General features: G+C 47.7%; 2 protein-coding genes across 5 annotated transcripts in view; one reads left to right on the top strand and one right to left on the bottom strand.

Moving 5' to 3' along the window:
- SAMD4B (sterile alpha motif domain containing 4B) overlaps window positions 1-9,364 on the bottom strand; it is a 37,291-nt gene extending 27,927 nt beyond the window's left edge. For 2 of the 3 annotated variants that reach the window (XM_082676857.1, XM_082676859.1), the window contains exon 1: window positions 9,241-9,364. The gene's annotated coding sequence lies outside the window, so the exon portion shown is untranslated. Of the gene's footprint in view, window positions 1-3,078; window positions 3,395-9,240 lie in introns of all 3 variants that reach the window. The other variant, XM_082676858.1, reaches the window with a different exon arrangement.
- Window positions 9,365-13,975: 4,611 nt separating this feature from the next.
- GMFG (glia maturation factor gamma) lies at window positions 13,976-20,937 on the top strand. Of its 2 annotated transcripts, none has more exons than XM_082676861.1 (7): window positions 13,976-14,070; window positions 16,489-16,585; window positions 16,683-16,732; window positions 17,185-17,234; window positions 19,976-20,058; window positions 20,537-20,610; window positions 20,784-20,937. In XM_082676861.1, coding segments are annotated over exons 2-7 (330 nt in total). In that variant the 5' UTR covers window positions 13,976-14,070; window positions 16,489-16,584; the 3' UTR covers window positions 20,856-20,937. The 2 variants fall into 2 exon arrangements, with proteins under 2 accessions (XP_082532987.1, XP_082532986.1); XM_082676860.1 differs by lacking the exon at window positions 13,976-14,070 and adding an exon at window positions 16,024-16,104.
- Window positions 20,938-24,504: the final 3,567 nt, after the last annotated feature.

Raw genomic sequence — 24,504 nt, forward strand, 5'->3', positions numbered from 1 at the left:
CACCCCACTGCTCAGGAAACATGATTGGCAGAGAGGATCTAGTGCCCAAGTATGGCTTGGACAGTCCTCAGGAAACACTGGGGCTTTAGGTAACAAACAGTCATGTTTAAGAATAAACTATTAGGGGAGGGACAAATTAGGAGTTTGGGATTAGCAGATACGAACTACTATATACAAAACAGATAAAACAACAAGGTCCTACTGTATAGCACAGGGAACTATATTATCTTGTAATAAACCCTAATGGAAAAGAATATGAAAAAGAATATACACACACACACACACACACACTTAACTGATTCACTTTGCTGTACACCAGAAATTAACACAACATTGTAAATCAACTATACTTCAATAAAAATCATCCCTAAAGGAAGTGTTCCTATGTTTTGGACAGGAGAATGCTGGGTGTTTGGTCTGGATGGTGACTGGAGAGGAGAACTGCATGGCTTTCTTCCATCAAAAAGCCAGAGGCCCCCAGCTACCTCCTCTCCTGCGTGCTTGGCAACAGTGAGAAAGGAAGACCTGGCTTGGTGAGACTGGCCAGGGAAGAGGCATCAGCCCTGACTATTTGAAGACATCTTACTGTGGTAGCAAATTACTATGATACATTCTGGTGGATTTGTCTGCCAAACATCCATGCCCATCTTCTGGTACCAGGCCCCTAAATTCCCTTTGGAGAATTAACTGTCTTTCTTGGATCTAGGAGCATACATGGAGTAAAGCCTGGCCAAGGAAAGGCCTCCCTGGACTTTTGCTGGAAATATTGGGGAAAATAAGTTCTTGGTTAGGGTTGCTCAGATTATACAACATCTCCTGATATTCCTGGTTGCCACTTCTGCTACCTCACAGTGAGGGCCTACCTCAGAATGAAGCCAATACAGATGAAAGCAGAGTCAAAAGAGGGGAGAAAAAGAGAGACCTGTTCACATCATTTGAAGACCTGTCTCCAGTTAGCCTGAAGCCCCCCATCCCACCTCCCCATCCCAGACTTTTCAGTTACATGGTCCAATAAATTCCTTTTGTGTTGAGGTCAGTTTGAGCTGGGTTTCTACCACTTAAAGTTTCAACTTTAAGCCTTGACTGCTCCCATACAAGAGAATTCACCACTGCTCTAGTCTCCATCCTTATGTGACCAAAAATGACTCCCTGCCTTTGAGAAAAGACACTAGAGGGGAACCCCTATGGTAAAGTCTTTCAAATAGTCCAACAATATGGCTGCCATACTTGGTCTCTAAGAGACCAAGTAACCTTCTTGAGAAGCATCTTCTAACCCTGGAGGGTGGGAAATGGAGTCAAAAGTTGGCTAAGAGGTTCCAGGAAAAACTGTCCACATACAGGAGGCGCCTCTGGAGGTCAGTTCTCCTCATCCACAAGCAGCACTGTGGAGTGAGACCTGGCTGAACCAGAGCTCTCCTACTGATACCAACTTGCTGTGCTGACCTTTGGCAAGTAACTCAGTTTCTTCCTCAGTGAAGCTTGTTGTAAGAATGAAAGAATATATATAAAAACACCTAGCATGATGCTTCAAATGTCTTCACATCATATATTATTGTATCATGTGCCAGGCCTTATGCTAATAGCTTTCCATGGATGAGCTCATCTGATCTCAAAAACTATAACTACAAATATATATATGTATATAATAGTATTCTCATTTTACAGATGAAGACACTGAGACACAGAGGTCAAGCCACTTACCCAAGACTGCACACAGCTAAGCTGAGATTTTTAAGGCCAAGCAGTCTGCTTCTTCCTGCAAATAATGCTACAGCGTATTTATTTATATTTAATTATATAAACTTATAAATATATATATGTTTATAAGTTTATACATATACATATATTTGTAAGTTTATATATTATATATTTATATATATTTATAAGTTCCCTTCCACTGCCTAGAAAGCTGGACCAAGCTGGACCAAAGCATACACCCTTTAATGCCAACATCTCTGGACAAATAACGGGAGGGTCCTATTAGCCTTCGCACCTAACCCTAGCCTTTCTACAGCATCCACATAGGCCTTGGAGGAGCTTGTTCATTTCATGAGTAAAGTAATAGGCTAGTTACCTAAGGTTAACTCACTATCCCAACTTGAGAAGAACAGGAGAATGTCAGAAGCCAAGGGACCCCAACTTCTCTCTTATGAAAACCAACCATTATTTTCAGAAACTCGTGAAATATGTATACAAAATATGCATATTACTGCCTCAGCCAAGAATGAGGCTCTTGTATGAATGGTCCTGGAGAAGGGAAGGAGAGGAGCGGAGAAGCCAGGCAGGGCCTCCTGGAAGATAACAGAGCCTGGGGAGCTCTGGGAAACCTGCATAATTTGGGGCAAATGATTTTACCTTGCAGTGTCTGTTTTCTCATCTGTAAAATGGGTTTAATAATAGTACCTACTCTCATAGTGTTGTGAGGCATAAATACCCTCACAGACTTGTTACCTAGTATCATCATCCTGGATTCCTCTTTCTCTAATCCCATCATTAACTCCTGTTTTCTCAACATGGAACATGTATATCTGTATCTCCATTTTTACTACCACCACCATATTCAATTCATCATCCTTTCTCATCTGGACAAATGTATTGCCTCCTGCTTCCATTCTTGCCCCTGTTTTCCTTGCAGAAACCAGTGAATTTTCTTTACAAACAACCAAACAAACAAATCATGTCACTGTCTTGCTTTAAAAATCCTCTAATAGGGACTTCCCTGGTGGCGCAGTGGTTAAGAATCTGCCTGCCAATGCAGCTGACACGGGTTCGATCCCTAGTCCGGGAAGATCCCACATGCCGCGGAGCAACTAAGCCCGTGTGTCACAACTACTGAGCCTGCACCCTGGAGCCTGCGAGCCACAACTACTGAAGCCCGTGAGCCTAGAGCCTGTGCGCCGCAACAAGAGAAGCCACTGCACGAGAAGCCCGCGCACCGCAACGAAGAGTAGCCCCCACTCGCCGCAACTAGAGAAAGCCCGCGCGCAGCAACAGACCCAACGCAGCCAAAAAAAAAAAAAAAAAAAAAATCCTCTAATAGCTTCGCAATGCTCTTATGTGAAAATGTAAACTCCTTACCATAGCCCACAAGGCCCCACATGATCTGGCCTCTGTCAACCACTCCAAGCCCTTGCCCCTTCTGCTTCACTTATGCTTCAGCCACGAGCTCCTTGATGTTCCTTGAACACATCTCAGGGGTTTTGCACTGGCTGACCCCTCTACCCGAAATGTTCTTCCCCAGATCATCACATGGCTGGTTCCTTCTCATCAATCAGATCTGGGTTCATGTGTGCCCCAATCTTCCTCATCTCCCCAGTAGGAAGGAGTCTTTGGTCTGATATCGTCGTCAAAAACTGTTTCTTCAAAGGCTGCAGCTCTTCCGGAAACACCTAGACTGTAAGATCCACGAGGGAAAGGAAGACTGTGGCTGTATTATTCACGGCTACATTTTCAATTCCTAGAATAGTACCTGGCACATAACAGACCCTCAGTAAGCATCTGTGAAAAATTTCCCCACCTCGCAGCAGTCCTTTCTCCACATGTAACTATGCTTAGATTAGAATGCCCAGCTCTTAGATCTTCCCACAACTGGTGCCTTCTCATCTTTCAGGTTATCAGGCTCAACTGTCACCTCCTCAGAGGCCAATTCTGACCATCCTGTGTACAGTGGCCAACCTCCCACCCCCTTCACACTGTTTTAATTCCTTCATAGCACATATCACTATCTGATTTCTTTTGTTTATATATCTTCCCTCCATCAGAATATAAGACCCAAGAGCTCTAAGACCTTGACTGTTTCATTCACTGCTGTATCTCCAGTACCTAGAAAAGTGCTTTCATAAATTGTTTAATTGCTGGAGACGTTTGAGATGTGCACACTCTACACTGCTGTTCTGTTACTTGCCCTCGACCAGACTCTATTCAACAAATTTACCCTAAAACAAACAAAACAAAACTCTACGCACAGTAATCTACTTAACCTTCTTCTAAAGTTCTGAGTCCTAGAAACCCAAAGCTGAGGTAAGGAACTGAACATGAGTACTCCTGGATTCCACTACCCCAAGGCTATAACCAAACCAGGCCAGTCATCTCATTCCTGTTTCTCCCAGTGAGATCCCAAAGGAAGGTCTGGTGGGGTGAGACCGGCCATAAACTCTCTGGATCCAAACGACCATAGAGAAGAGAATGATTGGGGCTGGGGAACAGTGAAGAGGGGGACTACCATCAACCCTCAGAAAGGTCATGGGATGGAATCACAGTCCTGTCTGGTTTAGCAAGCAAGAGAGTCTCTAAGAGCGCCGCTCACCTAAACATGTCTCAAAGGATCTTCTGTCACCATTTCACACTTATTCAGAGAGGAAACTGTTTTCAAACTGGGGCTCTCAGGAAAGAGTTCTCTTTCCAGTGAGACTGCTAAGAAGGTGGGGTTTAAGCCTACAGTTGCTGAGGGTCATCTTTGTCGTCACAAAGCAGAAACCAGTTGAGGATGAAGCTAAGTCAGTGGAGAAATGGGGAGAGATTACTAGGAAGACTGAACTCCTGGATGCAGGTAGGTCTGGAGCCATCCTAGTTCTGGACTTTTCAGTAACATGAGCCAATTAATTCTCTTTATTTTTATTAAACCAGTTTGAGCTAACATACTGTCACCTATATCTTAGAGTCTTGGTTGATATGAACTTTTTTTTTTTTTGCTAAAACTGAGCACTTATATACAAGGCATTGTTCTAAATACTTTATACATATTAAGTTATTTAATCCTTATAATAGTTCTATGAAGTAAGATACCATTATTACCTTCATTTTTCAACTCTGGAAACTAAGGACCAGAGAAGTTCAATAACTTGTCCTAGGTCACAAAACAGGGGGTAAGCAATGATGTGGGATGCAAATCCTGTCTGGCCCCAGAGTCTGCATACTTGATCACTACACTACAATGCCCCATTGCACCCAACCCTATCTGAACAGAAAATCCAACTCTCTGACCCCAGACACTATCATCCCGGGACGGACAGAGCCCAGAGACCTTCTATTTGTGCCACCTGTCCTCAATTTCATCCTTTGTAAAATGAGGATAATCACAGTTTACCTACCTCATAGAGTTCCTGTGAATATGAGATGAGACAATACATGTGAAGCACTTAAACAGTGACTGGCAGATAATAATTACTCAATAAACAGTGGTCATTAACATTATTACTCTGTGGGTCACTAAAGTGCATCTGGCAAATACAATGCAGATGGAAGAGATCTGTTTTCTTTCACCTCTGTCCTTTAGGTGAAGAGAAGAGATGCCATGGGTTAGAGATGAAGTCTTTCTTGTCTTTAACCCACTGCATAAGCTGCATCCTCTGCCTGGAAAGCCACTCATCCTTGTCCCAACTCTTGTGGAACAGCACCCAGAACAAGTACCACTTCTTCTATGAAGTCTCTCCAGATAGAGGGTGCCTTCTCTCACTGCCAAATTTCCACAGTATATAATTTGTACCTCACGTTCTGTCCCGTGTACCTGCCCAACCTCTCTACTGTACTGTGAGCTCCCTGAAGGCCAGCCCCAGTATTTACCTCGTGATCTGTTTATTCTTCTCAAACTTAGAGAGAAACAAAAACCCTTGGAGAAAGTTGAGAGCCCTGTGGAGGCCCCAAACCTACAAAGGCTGAGGAGGGCTGAGAAGCCAACTAGGATGGGGTGAGGCAGATCCCCAGGAATAGGACGTGGGGTAGCTAAGAATCAGGAAACAGCACAAAGAAAAGTTCCAGATGAGAGAGGGTGGGGAAGGCAGCCTCTCCTAGGAGGAGTGGCAAAAGGAGCTGGGTAGAGAGAATAAAAGAGGTGAGAGGAGAGGAGGGGGGGGGATAAGATGTGTTGAACCTTGATGGGGAGTGAGAGTAAGGAACTCAGAGATTTCTGACCAAATGCAGGAAGAGCTGCCCATGAGCCAATGATTCCTCATAACTTATAGAGGGAAGGATCCCAGCTTGTGGGATTCAGAAAAGAACAAGTTACATCCTGGTACTTTCCAAACTCCCAGGTCAGTGAGGGTGAGTGGACAAGTACATGAAAAACTACAAGGAAGAAGATGAGCGGTGCTCTAAGAAGTACAATGGAAGGTTCTGGGCAGTAAGACACAGAGAATGAAAAGACTGGAAGGTGCCTTAAGGCAAGGGTGCCTATGTGGAGAATAGATGAGGATTAGATAAGGATAAGAGATGGACACGTGTGTTCAAGAAGGGAGCAACTTGAAGCAGAAGCACAGAAAGGGGATGGTATGGAGGGGTGGAGGGGAAGCCAGAAGGAGAAAATGCTGAGGAAGATCTGAAAGGGAACCATTCAAAGACGGAATATGAAGTAATTGCTCAGAGGGTGGGGTAACCTTGTGGAGAAACCAGAAACCTTTCAAAGAGGGTAAGGAATCTTCTGGAGGGTAGGTACTTCACAAAGGGGACTCCCAGGAAAATGGGGGTGGGCAGTAGGGCACAGAGGCATATGCTGAGATATCTTTCAGGGGGGCTTTCTGTGGGGAAAGGGAAATCCTCTTAGAGGGCAGTGGTTCTCAAACTTGAGCATGCATCAGAATCACCAGGAAGCTTCCTAAAAACAGCTGGGCCCTACTCCTAGGTTTTCTGATTCAGCAGGTCTGGGTTGGGACCTAAGAATTTGCATTTCTAACAAGTTCTCAGGTGATGCTGATGTTGCTGGTCCAGGGACAACACTTTGAGAACCACTACTACAGGGGGAGGGATTCTTTTGTGAGGAGGCCCTCAAAGTGGAAAAAGGAAGGAGAAGGCTTCAGACAGGAAAATCAGGGGAGTCTTCAAGGAGAGTCTAAGGAGGGTGGGAATTCCCTGGCGGTTCAGTGGTTAGGACTCCATGCTCTCAATGCTGAGGGCCTGGGTTCAATCCCTGGTCAGGGAACTAAAATCCCACAAGCCTTGCAGCGCAGCCAAAAAAATAAAAACCTTAAAAAAAAAAAAGAGTCTAAGGAAGGTGTTAAGGGTCTCTCCATCTCTCTGAAGGGAAGATCTAAAGGGAGGAGGGGTCTATGAAGATAGAACCTAAGAAAAATGGTCTGAGAGAAAGATCTCTGAGAGTTGGGATTTCAAGAGGTGAGGGTATCTCTTGAGGATCTGTTTAATAAAAGGGGACATAGAGACTCTTGAGAGGAGGAGTCTGCAGGATGCTGGGGGCCTATGGTGGGATAATGGGGGAAGGAGGCTCAGATCTGAGAAGGATCTCTAAGTTGATTGCAGAAGAAAGAATGGAGGAGATGAGAGGGTGTAAATGGGGGTTCTAAAAGGGGTATATCTGATAGGGCCCTGAATAAGGTTTCTTGGGGATGTCAGAGGGAGAACCTGAGAGAGAGTGTTCTGAGGAAGTCTTACAAAGTGCTGGAGTTGCTGATGCACAGCAATTTTGGAGAAAATTCTCTAAAGGGAGTCTGTGGAGGTGTGGTCTTCTGTGAGAGATCTTAGATTTACTGGAGCAGGATGACAGAGGCCTTTTTAGGAACAGCTCTCAAAGAGCTCAGATGAGAAACTCTGAGTAAAGGTCTCAATAGGATATACGGGGAAGGTGGGTCTTGGGGTGGGGGAATATGGGAACATCAGAGTAGAGGGTTTTTCAAAAAACAATTCTGGGACTTTCTAAGAAAAGGAGCCGGTTGGTGCTGGGGGTCTTCTACAGGTGGTTCTAGAGGATTTGAGGGAAGCTGTGAGGGTGAGTTCAGGGAGGGAACTATCTAGGAAAAGTCTCTTAGTAAGGCAGGAGGTCTCTAAGTGCTGATTCAAGGGTCTCTGTGCTGGAAGGGTCTCTGGGAGGGATTTCAAGGGCATATCTCAGAGGGCTCAAGGAGGTGGCTGGGGTCTCTGTGAAGACAGGAGGAGGTCTTGAAAAGCTGCATCTCAGAGGGGTCGTGAAGAGAGGGTCTTAGGGTTTACAGGGCTTGTGAGGAGGAAAGTTCATCTGAAAGTAGGTCTAGAAGGAGAGATTTTGAAAGGGGGATTCGAAGAGCGATTCTAGAAAATATCAGAGAGAAACTATGAGGAAACGTTTTGGAATCCTGAGGAAGCAATTTCTGTAACATTTTGTGTGGGTTACTAGGAGATTTGGGATACATAAAAAGGGTTTTGGAAGAGACTTGTGGAATGTGGAAGAAGAGTTCTCCAGAGATTTCAGGGAATCTCTGGAGAAGATTTCTGGGGTATCTGAGGGTGATCTCTAGGGCATTTCAGGGTGGTGAGATTTGAGAAGCATGAGGAGGTCTTTGAGAGAGATTTTTGGGACCTGTGGGAGAGGCCAAAGGGATGACTTTTGGGATATGTCAAGGGGGAGTGTATATGGGAGATGGATTGGTGGCGGGGGGGGGGGCGCTCCAAGTGAGTTTTGAGGATCCGAGGCCATTTCAGAGAGTCTCTGAGGAAGATTTTCAGGGGACATCAGGGGCATTCTGGAGGATTCCAAGGGGAGGGGCTCTGAGATTTGGGGGCTATGAGTGGAAAATCTCCAAGGCGATTTCTGGTATGGGGGTAGGTGGGAGGGAAAATTCTTGGGATGTGTGAGAAGGAAGTCTGGGGGAGACTGTTGGGATGTGCGAAGCAGGTCGCTGGGGGAGATTTCTGGAATGTACAGGGTCTGGAGGGGATTTCGGGGAATCTCTGATCTGAAGGAGATTTTTAGGGCTTACGAGGGAGGTTCCTGGAGAAGATATCTGACACATATCGTTGGAATATGAGGAGTGGCCCCGGGGAAATATTTCTGGACGGAGGAGGTTCGGGGATCTGGGACCAGACGGGGGTTCTCTGAGGAAGATATTTGAGGCGTAGGACGGGGTCTGGAGCAGACGTGTTAATATCAGGGGTGGCCTCTCGAGAAGCCTTTCGTACCACGGAAAGGTACAGAGGGTTTCGGGCGGATTCGGGGGGTCTGTGGGCGTGCCCTCCAGGGAGGTGTCCGAAGTACACCCGGGGGGGTCACGAGATAGGCTGCTGCCAGGCCCCCCGGCCACCCCGAGGGGCAAGAATTTCGGAGAGAAGCTCGAGAAGCGGCCTGTGAGGGCGACTCGGGGGATGGGTGTGAGAGATCCTCTCGAGGGTCGGGACCCCGGAGGCCCGCGCTCCGCGCCCGCCGCCTCCCAGGGTCCCTGAGGGGGCGGGGCCGCCCGCGGCCTGGGGCGCCCTGAGGTGAGCCCCGCGCGCTCCGACCCGCCGCCGCCCCGCGTCCGCCCGACCCTGCCCACCACTCACCGCCTCGGCCTCCGCCTCCGCCGCCGCCGCCGCCGCCCGGGCCCCCTCAGGCCTCCGCCACTGCCGTCGCCCCCTCTCCGGCCCGCGAGCTCCCCTCCCTCCTCCCTCACCGACCACCGCCGCCGCCACCGCCGCCGTCGCGCTGCGTCACCGCGCCGTGCGTCACCGCCCCTGGCCCCGCCCCGACGGGACTGCCGCGCGCCGGCATTAGCTGACGCCGCGGAGAGGAACGGTACGCCCGCCAACGGGCTGCGAGGGCAGCCCGAAGGGCGGGAGGTGTGCGCGGAGAAAGGCGGGGTCCCAGCGGAGAAGGGGGCCGCGGGGGTTGAACGAGGCCCACGAGGCCCGCCCCCCGCTCAGTGGGATTGGCCTGCTGCGCGGCTGACGGGCAGTCAGCCCGGCGGGCGGGGCAGGGGCGGGGCGCGCGCGGCGTTGCCACGGGCAACGGGCCCTGCGGAGCCCGGCGGAGCCTGGAATTGGGCCTCCCGGCCTGCAGGGGACAGTCTCGCGCGCGTCTACCTCAGCGGCCTCGAGCTAAGTCACAATTCCTGATTCTGGCGTTCAAGGCCCGGCTGTGTGACCCGCCTGCACGCTCCGCTCTAGGCCTGGGCCCCGCCACCACCTGACTGTCTAGGTTGCGAGTAACCGCTCCGGCTGCTGGAGTCTCAGCTTTCCCACCGCAACCGTCTGTGAACCTGTTGCTTCTTCTCTCAGATAGGAATTGAAAGAGAGGAAGCATTTAAAAGTGCCGGGCAGGGCTACCCTGGTGGCGCAGTGGTTAAGAATCCGCCTGCCAATGCAGGGGGCAATGGTTCGAGCCCTGGTCCGGGAGAAGCTAAGCCCGTGTGCCACAACTACTGAGCCTGCGCTCTAGAGCCCACGTGCCACAACTACTGAGCCAGCGTGCTACAACTACTGAAGCCCCCACGCCTAGAACCTGTGCTGCACAACAAGAGAAGCCACCGCAGTGAGAAGCCCGCGCCCTGCAACAGAAGACCCAATGCAGGCAAAAATAAATAAATAAATAAAATTAAAAAAAATTGTTGATAAAGCGGTGGGCGCAAAGCCTTCAATAAGTGGGAGTTGTTGCTCTGACTGTTGTAACCTATTCATTCCGCATTCATTCCGGTTCATTCCCCGAACCTCCTCCGTCCATTTAGTGTCCTAAATGCACACTGTCCTGGATCAGCGTGAACTAATCAGAGCGGGGCGCTCACTCAGAAGGCTGTCAGGTGACAGAGGCGTGGTTGTTAGAGGAACCCAAAGAAAGGCAGTCGGAGTGGAACATAGAGTTCACCGCGGCCAAAAGTTTGGCCACTTGAGAGAGTTTGGATTTGTCCCGAGGACGCTGAGGAGCCATGGAAGGGCTTCAAGCCAAGGAGAGTCAGTGGGGGTTTGCAAAGATGTCTCTGGCTTTTATATGGAAGATGGATTGGAGGAAATAGAACTGGAGCTGAGAGTCCAGGGAGGCAGCTGGGGTAGGAGAGGGGCATTTGCACCAGGGTGGGACTGTGGGGAGGGGAGGAGGAGTGGGTGGCAGGGCTGGATGCCCAGGAGGCCCGGGGAACCTGCTCTGGGACTGGGTGGCCGCAGAGGGGTAGGGAGGGAGAAGTTCAAGATGAGGCCCTCTGGCTAGAAGGTTGGGGGGATTGGGGGCTTCCCTGAGAAGGAGACCCAGAGGAGAAACAGGTTAGGAAGATGCTGAGCCCAGTGTGTGCCACCCAGCATGAGGATTTAGGCGGCTCCACACCCCTGGGGCTGGGGCTTAAGAGAAAATTTGGGGCTGGAAACCAAGATCTGAGGGTGATCAAAGATGGTAATTGAAGCTGTGGGAGTTAGTGACCTAGTGTGCGGTGGGTATGAAGGATGAATGGAGACAAGGACTGGACAGAACCTTGAGAAGAGGAGACGTATAAGGTTTGAGCAAAGGAATTGACACTCTCAACAAAGATTGAGAAGGAACAGCCAGAGAGAGAGAGGAGGAAGAAAACCAGGAAAACATGGCATCTCAGATGCTGTGAGGAAAGGCCATTTTATTAAAAAAAATTTTTAATTAAAAAAATTTTATTTATTTTTGGCTGCGTTGGGTCTTTGTTTCTGCTAGCGGGCTTTCTCTAGTTGTGGCGAGCGCGGGCTACTCTTCGTTGCAGGGCGCGGGCTTCTCATTGCAGTGGCTTCTCTTGTGGAGCACGGGCTCTAGGTGCGCAGGCTTCAGTAGTCATGGCACAAGAGCTCAGTAGTTGTGGCACACGGGCTTAGTTGCTCCGCAGCATGTGGGAATCTTCCCGGACCAGGGTTCGAACCCGTGTCCCCTGCGTTGGCAGGTGGATTCTTAACCACGGCGCCACCAGGGAAGCCTGGAAAGGCCATTTTAAAACAGAGTGGGGGGGGATATCACAAACCCTAAGCATTACCCCCTCCATTTAAGCAACAACTTTCACACCATATAGAATGGTTGTGCTCTAAGGGTGCTGGTTCATTTATTCATTCAATAAGACTTCTTGAGTACCTAAAATGTGCCAGGCACTACCCGAAGTGCTAAAAATTCAGCAATGAACGAGGCAGACAAAAATCCCTCTCTTCATGAGGCTTACCTTCTAGTTGGGGGGGACAGAAACAAATAAATACAATGTAACTTGGTAATAAGTTCTATGGAGAAAACTTATAAGGGGATTGAGAGATGCAGCTGGCACTGTTTTAGATGGGGAAAAGCACCTTTGATCAGGTGACATTTGAACAGAAATCTGAAGGAGTGAAGGGGTGAACCATGAAGGAAGGAGGGTTCCAGAAAGAGGAGCCAGCAAGTGCAAAAGCCCAGTGACAGGATCATTCACAGAACCAGAAAGGGGCTAGTGTGGGTGGAGAGGAGTGAGCAAAGAGGAGAGTATTGAAAGACAAGGTCCAAGAAGTAATGGAGGAGGGGTCGTGGCAGATGATTTAGAGTTTTTAAGGCCACTATAAGGACTTTTGCTTTCACCCAAATAATAGTGGAGCCATGAGAGGGTTTTTGAGAGGGCAGGCATGTCATCTGGCTTGGTTTTCTTTTTTGGCCACGCCGTGCAGCATGCAGGATCTTAGTTCCCCTGACCAGGGATCGAACCTGTGACCCCGCAGTGGAAGCACAGAGTCCTAACCACTGGACAGCCAGGGAATTCCTGGCTTGGGTTGTTTTAGGATGCCTCTGACGGTCCTATGAAGAACAGAGTGTTGAGAGGCGGGCAGGAGCAGAGAAACAGGGAGGAGGCTGCTGTGAGATTTCAGGCAGAAGAATATGGGCTGTGGAGGGGAGCAGTGGACCAGTTCTGGTTATATTTTGAAGTTCAGAGCTGACAATTTCTGAGGTACGTTGTCAGAGGAAACAGACGGGTCAAGGATGACTCTTAAGACATGCAGATGGATATGTCACACTGGCATTTGGATATAAGAGCCTAGAGTTCAGGGAGAGGCCCAGCTGGAGAAATAATTAAGGTATCCCCTTTGAAAACCAAGAAGCTGTTGCTATCAGGAAGACAGGAAGATGGATGGAAAAGAGAAGGGGACCAAGGACTGATCCCTGGGACACCTGGCTGTTAAAAGGAGGCTGACATATGATCCTGCAATCGCACTTCTAAGCACATATCTAGAGAAAACTATAATTCGAGAAGATATATGCACTGCGATGTTCCTTGCAGCACTATTTACAATAGCCAAGACATGGAAACAACCTAAATGTCCATCGACAAATGAATGGATGGACCTAGAGATTATCATACTAAGTCAGAAAGAGTAAGGCAAATACCATATGTTATCACTTATATGAGCAATCTAAAATGTGACACAAATGAACTTATCTATGAAGCAGAAACAGACTCGCAGACATAGAGAACAGACTTGTCGTTGGAGGGGTGTGGGAGAGGGATGGATTGGGAGTTTGGGGGTAGCAGATGCAAACTATTATACATAGAATGGATAAACAACAAGTTCCTACTGTATAGCGCAGGGAACTGTATTCAATATCCTGTGATAAACCAAAATGGAAAAGAATATGTAAAAAAAGTATGTACATGTATAACGGAATCACTTTGCTGTACAGCAGAAATTAACACAACATCGTAAATCACCTATACTTCAATAAAATTTAAAAAAAAAAAGAAGGTCTGGGGCTTCCCTGATGGCACAGTGGTTGAGAGTCTGCCTGCCGATGCAGGGGACACGGGTTCGTGCCCTGGTCCGGGAAGATCCCACATGCCACGGAGTGGCTGGGCCCGTGAGCCATGGCCACTGAGCCTGCGCGTCTGGAGCCTGTGCTCCGCAGCGGGAGAGGTCATAGCAGTGAGAGGCCCGCATACCGCAAAAAAAAAAAAAAAAAAAAAAAAGAAGGTCTGAGCAGGCACAGCCAGAAGAACCAGAGGAAAACCAGGCCAGGGTGGTGTCCTGGAAGCCAAGTGAAGAAAGTGTTTTGGGCATGGGGAGTGATGGATGGTGTCAGATGTGGCTGACAGGGCACAGCAGATGAAGACTGAGAATTGACCATTAGGTCCAGCACCACAGATGTCCTTGGTGGCCCCGACAAGTGTATGTCATTGGAGAGAGACAGGAGTGAGTCTGCTGGGAGAGAGTTGAAGAGTGAAATGGGAGGAGAAATTGGAGGCAGTGAGTGTGGACAGTTCTTTCAAGAAGTCTTGCTGAAAAGGGAAGGAAATGAATGGGCAGTGGCTCGACGGGAGACAGGGTTTTTAGTTTTTAAGATGGAAGACATAACACGGCGTGTACGCTGAGGGAAAGATTCAGTAGAGGTGAAGACATTGATGATGCAGGGAGGAGAGCAGCTGCAGCAATGCCCTTGAAGAGGTGAGAGAGGGTGGGATCTGCCCACTGCTATGGAGGGAAGTCAGTACAGTGGGCCAGACATCGTGGGGCTGGATCCTTTAACAATTCTCTATTGTTTGCTTATATTTTCTCACAGAAATGCACAGGTTTCTGATCAATCACTTCCCTTTTATTTCTCCTTTATATGACAATTAGGACATTATATTGATTTGGGGGAGAACTTATGTGTATAACTATGTTGCGTTATCTAGGAATTTCATTTCAGGATGGGAACTTGGCGGGGGGGGCAATACAAAATGCTCTTAATAAAAAAGGAGGTATTGGTCTGATAGGATGGAACACCATTGTTGTAGCACCATTATAAGGCCCATGAGGTTGAATAATTACAGGAAAAAATTCATCATTACTTGGGTGCTGTGGAGTCTTTTCTCTATTCTCCATTTCCCCATCAACCTAATAAGTGGCAGTTTGACCAGCAAACATCTCTAAGTTCCCCCTTTCAGCTCTGGAATTAAAATATTCCAGATTGGGTGGGTGGGAATCCAGGAAGTCTTCCTGGAGGAGGAGCTAAAGAGCTCATTATTCCATTATCAAAAAATCTACAGATAATAAATGCTAGAGAGGGTGTGGAGAAAAGGGAACCCTCCTACACTGTTGGTGGGAATGTAAATTGGTACAACCATTATGGAGAACAGTATGGAGGTTCCTTAAAAAACTAAATATAGAACTACCATATGATCCAGCAATCCCTGCGCATATATCCGAAGAAAAACATAATTCAAAAAGATACATGCACCCCAGGGACTTCCCTGGTGGTGCAGTGGTTAAGAATTCGCTTGCCAATGCAAGGGACACAGGTTTGAGCCCTGGTCTGGGAAGATCCCACATGCCACAGAGCAACTAAGACTGTGTGCCACAACTACTGAGCCCACGTGCCACAACTACTGAAGCCCACGTGCCTAGAGCCTGTGCTCTGCAACAAGAGAAGCCACCGCAGTGAGAAGCCCACGCACTGCAACGAAGAGTAACCCCCACTCGCTGCAACTAGAGAAAGCCCGTGCACAGCAATGAAGACCCAACGCAGCCTCAAATAAATAAATTTATTTAAAAAAAAAGATACATGCACCCTAATGTTCATTGCAGCACTATTTACAATAGCCAAGTCATTGAAGCAACCTCATGTCCATTGACAGACAAGTGGGTAAAGAAGATGTGGTACATACATACAACGGAATATTACTCAGCCATAAAAAATAACAAAATAATGTCATTTGCAGCAACATGGATGGACCTACAGATTGTCATACTGAGTGAAGTAAGTCAGACAGAGAAAGACAAATATATGTCACTTATAGGTGGAATCTAAAAACAATGGTACAAATGACCTTATTTACAAAACAGAAATAGAGTCACAGATGTAGAAAACAAACAGGGTTACCAGTGAGCAAAAGGAGGGGAAGGGATAAACTGGGAAATTGGGATTGACATATATACACTACTATACATAAAATAGATAAGTAATAAGGATCTACTGTAAAGCACAGGGAACTCTATTCAATACTCTGTAATGACCTATATGGGAAAAGAATCTAAAAAAGAGTGGATATATGTATATGCATATGTTTGCTATACACCTGAAACTGACACAACATTGTAAATCAACTATACTCCAATAAAAATTAAAAAAATAATAAAGCTCATCATTACCTACTGTGTATTGAGTGTGTCCACCATGCTGGGAGATATGTGAAACTATTTTATCCTCATAACAATCCTGAATCAGAGGCGTGAAGTTACTTAGCTAGGGCCACACAGTAAGGCAGCATTCGAACCTGGTCTGGGTGACTGCAAAGCCTGGAAGGTCCCAGCAGATGAGGGGAAGGAAAGAGGGGGAGGAGTCATCTGTGACAGTTGTCCCAGAATGGGCATAAACAGGATGTGGTGTTAGATGAAACCTTTCCCCTACCCCACACCCTGCCCCCTGTAGCCCTGGTCCCCACCCCTAGAGGACAGCGGAACCCAGAAAAGAAGAGGCCTGTGGACAGAAAAGTCATGGTTGGGGCCAGGGTCGTATGGAAAGGGCTAGGGGCTGGAGTGGGGCTGGGGCTAGGAGGACACCAGGGTGAAGGGCAGGCTGTGGAAGGGAGGTCAAGGCTGGGGGAAAAGAGACTGTGGTTCCGGGTTTAGCCCAGGCAAGCAGATCCCTGGGCCACCCTGGGCGTTACCCAAGGGCACCTGCTGAGAGGGCTCGAGTCCAGCCTCTGCTCTGCAAAGGGGCAGCATCTGCCCTGAGGGAAAGGAGCCTTTTCCTAATGTTCACAAAGGCAATCTATGGGCTATTGGGTCTTCCTCCTCATTAGTAGATGGAAAAACTGAGGCTTGGGGAAGGGGGCAGGGCTGAGGCCAGGCGACTCAGCTCTTGCTGGGCTCCTCTGACAGTCTGACTCCCTGGTGGTGTGCGAGGTGGACCCAGAGCTAAAGGAAAAGCTGAGGAAATTTCGCTTCCGAAAAGAGACGGACAATGCGGCCATAATAAGTGAGTGTCATCTTCCCTCCTGGAAGGATGGGGTATGGGGACAAGCGTGGGGGCAGATGGGAGGGGCCTCTAACCCCCATGTGCCCTCCCTCCTCAGTGAAGGTGGACAAAGACCGGCAGATGGTGGTGCTGGAGGAAGAATTTCAGGTGAGGGGATCGGGGGATGGGACCTCCAAGAAGGGCAGGGTGGGACTGGGAGACCCAAGCGACTGTGACTGATGCTAAGAGCCTGGCATGGGGGGCCAGAAAGACCCGGAGGTCAAGTCCCAACTTAGCTGTGACCCTAGGTGAGAGACTTCACCTGTATGGGTCTCTCTTTCCTCATCTGTGAAACGGTGATAGCAGTCCCTACCTCTTAGAGTTGTCTGTGGATTCAATGATTTAATCCTTGTAGGGGGTTTAGAAGAAAAGTGTCTTAACACCTCTGGGCTTCAGTTTGCTCATCTGTAAAATGGGGATAACAATAAGACCAACCCCTCTGGGATTTGGGAGAGGTCAATGAGTTAATCCATGTATGTGTATTTCTTGGACAAGTGCCTTGGCACACAGTAAGTGTTCATTTAATGGCAGTCTTTTTTTTTCTCTCCCCTCATCCCCAGAATATTTCTCCAGAGGAACTAAAAATGGAGTTGCCAGAGAGACAGCCCAGGTATGCTGGGGGAAGGAAGGGGACGGTCAGGCCATGGGGAGAGGGGTGACGATAGGGATACAGACTGAGGGACTGTTTGGGTTCCAGTCCTATTCATGGGCTCGGGATCTATGTCTCTGAAGTCAAATGTTCCTGTCCTAGGACTTTTGGTTTGTTTACCAAAATTTTATTGCAGAATTTTACACTAATAGTCATATGTAATGTTAGAGTTTGCTTTTTTTTTTTTTGTACAAACCATGTCAGGTTTTGGTCTCAACATTGCACTTGCTTCATTTAAAAAAAAAGTTAAAATTTCCTTATTTTTCAATATTTGGGCATACTTTGAGTAGCAAAGGATTTATTTGACCTTTAATGATTGGGGAGAATCCTGTGTGAAGCCAGAGGAGCCTGGTGCTTTTGTGTGTGGAGGAGCTTTTCGACACTTCTGTGAAAACTGGTCTCTTTAGATTTTTCATCTCAACTGATTTTTTGGGTGCCCTACAACTCTGAGCCTCAGAGTTGAGATCTCAGGCTCTAGATCTCAGCCAGGACCAGCATCCTGGGCGTCTGACAAGTGCAGTCACACAGGGCCCCGTACCCAGAAGGGAGCCTTGAATGCAGGGCTTGATGCTCTACGACTGCCTGCTGTCTTGAAATTCTTTATAGTTATATCTTTGAATCTGTGTTTTGTGTGAAGTGTGATGGAACAATGGAGCATGCGCTGGGGGCTTGGAGCCTCCCTCAGCTCATATCTCCAGCCTGGATGGGTTCTCAGCTACCCATTCCCTGCATTGCCCAGCAATGGCTGCTGCCCTCTGTCCTAGGCAGGGGACCCGATTACAGGTTCAGGGAGTGTCAGGGTCAGGGTCGGTACTCACCCCCTGCATGACAAGTTCCAGGGTGTGCCTTTGAGCATTTCCATTCCCTCTGTGAGTGTCCCCATGCCCAAGAGAGCGTGATTTTAAATAGGAAATTTTAAAAGATCAATCTGAAGAGAGACTGCAGAAGAAAGGAAAAAAGCCTTTCTCCTGTGTTTATAAAAAGGGGCCCTGCATTTTCATTTTGTGCTGGGCTTGGGAAATTATGTAGCTGGCTGTAGTCTCAGCCCCTGATTCTAGTTCTCTGTATAGTAAAACATAGTGGTTGAGCACTTATACTCTACCAGCCAACTTCCTGGGTTCAAATCTATCCATAGAAACTTGGGCAAGTGACTTCACCTCTCTGGGCCTCAATTTTTCCATCTGTAGTATGGGGATAATAATAGTACCTACATCATAGGGTTGTTGTGAATCAAATAAGCACTTATTTATTTATTTATTTTGGCCGCACCACTCGGCATGTGAGATCTTAGTTCCCTGACCAGGGATGGAACCTGCGCCCCTGCAGTGGAAGGGCAGAGTCTTAACCACTGGACCGCCAGGGAAGTCCCTAAGCCACTTTTTCTTAAAAAAATTTTTTATTGAGATATATTTGACATATTATATTAGTTTCAGGTGTACAACATAATGATTTGATATTTGTATATACTGTATTGTATGTATTGTATATATATATACATATATACATATATATATGTATATATTTGTATATATACAAATATATTTGTATATTTGTATATACTGTATATTTGTATATACTGTATTACAAACTGTTCACCACCATAATCTAGTTAACATCTGTCATCATACATAGTTTAAAAAAATTTTTTTCTTACGATGAGGACTTTTAATATCTACTCTTTTAGCAACTTTCAAATATACAATACTGCACTGTTAACTATACTTACCATGCTGTACGTCATATCCCTAGGACTTATTTAAAATAAATAATGGGAAATCAAATAACTGGAAATTTGTACGTTTTGACTCCCTTCACCCATTTCGCCCACCCCCACCTTTGGCACCCACTAATCTGTTCTCTGTATTTATGAACTTGGTGGCTTGTTTCTTTGTTTTTATTTTTTAAATTCCACATATAAGTGAGATCATAAGACATTTATCCTTCTCTGACTTATTTCACTTAGCGTAATACCCTCAACATCCATCCATGTTGCATATGGCAAGATTTCGTTCTTTTTTATGGCTGAATAGTATTCCATTGCGTGTGTGTGTGTGTGTGTGTGTGTGTGTGTGTGTGTGTGTGTGTGTGTACTGCATCTTCTTTATCCATTCATCCATCAATGGGTACTTAGGTTTTTTCCATATCTTGGCTATTATAAATAATGCTGCAATAAATATGGGGGTGCATATATCTTTTCAAATTATTGTTTTCATTTTCTTTGATAAATACCCAGCAGTGGAATTGCTGGATCACATGGTAGTTCTATTTAGCATTTACTATTATTATTATTATTTTAATTATTAAAAAGACTTTTAATTTTGAAATTATTATAGATTCACAGAGAGTTGCAAATATAGTACCCCTTATCCAGTTTCCCCCAATGGTTACATCTTACCTAACTACAGTACAGTATCAAAACTGGGAAACTGACATTTATACACTGTATGTATAGTTCTATGTTATCTTTTTTTAAAAAATTAATTAATTAATTAATTTTAATACAGCAGGTTCTTATTATTTATCCATTTTTATTATTATTTTTTAAATCATTTATTGTGTTTGAGGCTAGTACCCTGCGTCTCAGTTGTTAACCCTAGGTTCTCAGACTCAGTCAAGATTTCAAGGTTGTGGTCTCAGGTAATGGGCACTGGGCCTGGGCTCCAGGCCAAGTCTTGAGTTTGGATTCCCTCTTGCTGCTGTAGGTTCGTGGTCTACAGCTACAAGTACACGCACGCCGATGGCCGAGTGTCCTACCCCTTGTGTTTCATCTTCTCCAGCCCTGTGGGTGAGACACAGCTCTACTCATCCTGAGAAAGTGGTCTTAGATTCTGTGTGAGGGTGTGTAAGTGTGTGTGTTTGAGTGCAAGTGTGTGTGCATGCCTGTGACTGGTGATTGTGTGACTGTGTGCATGTGTGTAGGTGCCTGTGTGAGAGTGTGGTGTGTGTGGTGTGAGTCCTGAGAGGGCATTGGGTGGAGGTGGAGGCACAGAGCCCCCATCCTCCTTAGTCCTGAGGCGTATAAGCAAACTCACTTCTTCCTTTTACCTAGAAACCCCTGTCTGGCCCCAAACCAACTCCAGGGACCCTAAAATAACTTCAAGCCCCCGAACAAACCTGGGGACTCTGACTATAGCCTCCAGGGTCCTCCTTAGAACAGTTCCTGGGACTCTTAGAAAACTCCAGGGTCTGCAGGACATTACTAGGGCCTTAGAGAACACTCTGGCATCCCCCAGTTATGCTTCCTCCTTCTCTTTTCCACACAGGCTGCAAGCCTGAACAACAGATGATGTACGCAGGAAGCAAGAACAGGCTGGTGCAGACGGCAGAGCTCACAAAGGTCTGGGCCTGGGGCTGAGGCTCCCGAGTGTGAGAGGGAGAGTCTGGACTCCTGGTCTGTGTCATGAGGGGGCTGGGGATCTGGGTTCCTGGGTCTGAAGGAGGAGGGGGTCAGGGCCCTCACTCTTTTCGGTTCCTGAGTGGATTATAATACTGAGCCCTCTCTCTGCCCAGGTGTTTGAAATCCGCACCACTGATGACCTCACAGAGGCCTGGCTCCAGGAGAAGTTGTCTTTCTTTCGCTGACCTCTGGGTGGGGGACCTGAACTCAGGCCCCCTAGGACCTGAACATCTGAGACCTTAAAGAAATTAAAATACAAGAACTCAGAGACCCTCAGTTCTGGCTCAGTTTCTGTTCCTCACTGTGGGCTGTAGGTGGCAGTCCTGCAGTACCAGCCTTAGGCCAGTAGAGGGCAGGCAGATCCAGTGGACGCCTGCTGAGGCCTGGTAGTAGAGGAGGATTCAGTACCTGTTCCTCTGAAAGAAAGGGAGGGGCCTGCAGGATTTCCTAGGGAGAAATGAGGGAGGCCTGGTCTCCTAGAGGGATTGGGGGGATATCTGAATCTGTGGAGGGGCCACTCCCAAGGGGGACAAGGACACCTGCGTCCCTGAGAGTAAAGAAGGCCGAGTGCCTGTCTCCCCACCTCTCACCTTCCCACCCTAGCAGGCGTTAGCTGGTACCTATGCTAATTTTCTCAGTAAGCCCCCAGGCAGGAAGATTTTAAAGGCAGAAAAGTTGTTGAAGTTGCTATAAAAGTGAAATAGAACAGCTTCAGGGGCTGGGGAGTTGCTGGGGGTGGGTGGTTTGTGCAGTTGGGTAGGCCTGAGGGCCCAGGTCTGGGAAAGATTAAGAGGATCCAGGACTCTCAGTGGAACCCCGAGGAGTATGAGGTTGAGGAGGCAGGAAAGGGACACTGCCTGCCCCTGTCTGGAGATTCTTCTTTCTTTCTCTGTCATCTCTGGGTACTTGACTCTCTCAGGCTTTCTGTTTCTGAGGGACATTCATTGAGCACCCACAGTGTACCAGGCTCTGAGGATTCTGAGATGGGCAGGTTTTCACAGAGTTGAATCACTGTCTCTCTCTGCCTCTCCTCCAGGTCTCTGATTGTTCCTCTCTCTGTCCCTAGATTCAGGGACCTGGGAACTCCCTCCTCCCACCCTTTTCCAGGTTCCCAGTTGAGAGGTGGCTGTTGCCATGGTAACAAGGACAGAGTGACCTTGGGCCCTGGCTGCCCCTCCCCCGGCCCTGTCATTCCTGGGGGAGGGTCCACAAGCCCAGCTCCAACCCTTCCCCTTCCTTCCCAGCCTTAACATGTCCTCATCACCCCACTCTGTCCCATCCCTTGCCCCTTGTCCCCAGTCAGGACAAGCCCTTTGCATGAGGGATTCAGGATAGAATCGCTCTACACTGGACTATAGAGAGATCCCCACTGCCCTCAGTTTTCTGTGGGGAGAGGGTTGGGTTGAGCGCCTCTCCTCTCTTTCACCCATGCTGGTGCCCCTATCCCATTTCTCGTGCTAGGGATGTCTCTACACATCCCTCTGCACAGCCTCAGTTCCTAAAGGCTAGAGATGAGGAGATAGGACGGGTCATTCAATGAAGAGGTCAGCAACTCCTGGTCTGCAGGGATCAGAGAGGCAAAAGGACTTGTCCAAGGTCATGAACTTACATGATCAAATGGATAATAATAGCCAACTCTGATTGAGGGCTTCCTATGTGCCAGGTACTTCTATAAGCACTTTACAGGTATTAACTAATTTAATTCCTACAGTAACCCGTGAAGAAGGTACCAGTTTTATCCCAATTTACAAATGAAGAAACTGAGGCACAGAAGTCAAAAATAGTTGCTCAAAGCCACACAGCTAGTGGTCTGTACAGTTAGAACTTTAACCCAAAGCTATCCTGTGGTCCACGGCCACTCCCTCTCTTAGGCAGGGGATTCAGGGAACCCGCTCCTCTTCCTCTACCTCCTCTTTCTCCTCCCACTACCCCCCACACCACGGTTAAACTGTCTGCCTCCAGGTTCATGATTGCAAACGATCCAATCAGAAAGAGGCATGTGCAAGGACTTGCCCAATCAGGAGCAAGGAGTTTGGAAAGCAGGGACCAATCAGAGAGGGTGACTCTGAGGGGCAGTCCAATGCAGAGTAGGTTTGAGTAGAGGGCTTGTGGAGGGACCAATCAAAGAGGTCAGAACAGAATACCGCTGTACAATGCAAAGTGGGCTCAATGGGGCGTTGCTTTTGGTTTGGGGCCAGGCCTTTGAGGGGCGGTACAAACTGGGAGCCACCTCCTCTCTTTCCACCAACCTCCTCTCTAGGTTCCCACAAATCCAGGCTCCCTAGGCTTTTCCTGGGGCACTTCTCCCTGCTAACCTTGAATGTGAGCAGGGCTTATGTTGAACAGGTGAAGACTGGACGTTAGGTCGGAGCTGAGAATGGGGTACCCAAGTTAGGCTTGAAGGGCCAGTGCTTAGGCTGAAAGCTTGACGCTTTTGGAGTGGAGCCTAAGGTGGAGGGGTGGGGCTTAGGTGGGGGCAGGGCCCAGGCTGAAGAAGTATGAATGTTATAAATTTTAGGGTGGTGACTAAGGTAAAGGGGTGGGGCTTGGGCTGTGAGGGTGAGACCTAGGCTTGAGGGGTGTTATTTAAAGTATTTATTTATTTATTTTTGGCTGCCTCGGGTCTTAGTTGCGGCATGTGGAATCTTTCCTTGCGGGGGGTGGTGCGTGGGCTTCTCTCTAGTTGTGGCCCCGTGGGCTCTGGCCGCGTGGGCTCTGTAGTTGTGGCACATGGGCTCTCTAGTTGTGGCGTGTGGGCTTAGTTGCCCCGCAGCATGTGAGATCTTAATTCCCCGACCAGGGATAGAAACCGTGTCCCAAGCATTGGAAGGGGGATTCTTAACCACTGGCCCACCAGAGATGTCCCGAGGGGTGTTATTTATTTAGGTCAGATAGGGGAGAGATTTTGCTGTGGGGTGGGGCCTTAGAGACAGAGGGTGGAGCCTATGCTTGGGGGCAGGGCCTAAGTTGTTGAAGAATTAGATTGGATCTCTATTAGCTGGTCTAGGTCAGGAATTAGGGCCCCAGGGAATTAATCATACTATCAGCTTCCACCTGTTGCCCTGTTTTTCAGGCCATCTCACATTCCCTGACCTCATGGGGCATTCCCCTGCCTCTGGGGTATATCCTTCCCTTTGCAGGGACCCCAGGCTGGGAGATCCTGTGTATTCCTGAGTGTGGGCTCTCCAGTGAGTCTGCAGCAGATCTAGCTTCCAGACGCTCTCTTAAGAGGAGTTCAAGAACACATGTTTACCGAACACCTACTGGGTGCCAATTACTACTCTGGACACGGGAGAAAATTGGTGCCCATGCCACCTCCTTCAGGTGGCTTACATTTCAATGACTAGACAATAAGCAATAAATGAATAAGTAAATGATAAATAGGTAAACAACAAGCGAACAAGAGTATTAGCAAGTATTAGCAAGAGTGATAGGGCTATGAAGGAAATAAAATGAGGTGATGGGATGATAAAAATGGTGGGACCCATCTGAGTTTTGTGGTTTTTTTGCCGCCTCTTTAGTCTCTAGAAGAGTCCTCTGGTTTTTTCCCCACCAACATTTATCATGAAGAATTTCAAACATACAGCAAAGTTGAAATAATTTTACAGTGAACACCCATATATCCATCACCTATATTCTACCATTAACTTTTCTTTTTGGCTGCGCCATGTGCCATGTGGGATCTTAGTTCCCTGACCGGGGATTGAACCTGTGCCCCCTGCATTGGAAGCTTGGAGTCTTAACCACTGGACTGGCAGGGAATTCCCTACCATTAACGTTTTGACTGTGCTTGCTTTATCACAGAGCCATCCATCTATCCATCCATGAATCCAT

Source organism: Grampus griseus (genome assembly GCF_964374135.1).
Source record: "Grampus griseus genome assembly, chromosome: 19".
NCBI classification, from domain to species: domain Eukaryota; kingdom Metazoa; phylum Chordata; class Mammalia; order Artiodactyla; family Delphinidae; genus Grampus; species Grampus griseus.

Bases quoted from the DNA above. Each gene is read 5' to 3' on its own strand.
- GMFG (XM_082676860.1), top strand. The intron at 17,235-19,975 runs GTATGCTGGGGG...TTGCTGCTGTAG, and splicing joins TTGCCAGAGAGACAGCCCAG to GTTCGTGGTCTACAGCTACA. The intron at 20,611-20,783 runs GTCTGGGCCTGG...CTCTCTGCCCAG, and splicing joins AGACGGCAGAGCTCACAAAG to GTGTTTGAAATCCGCACCAC.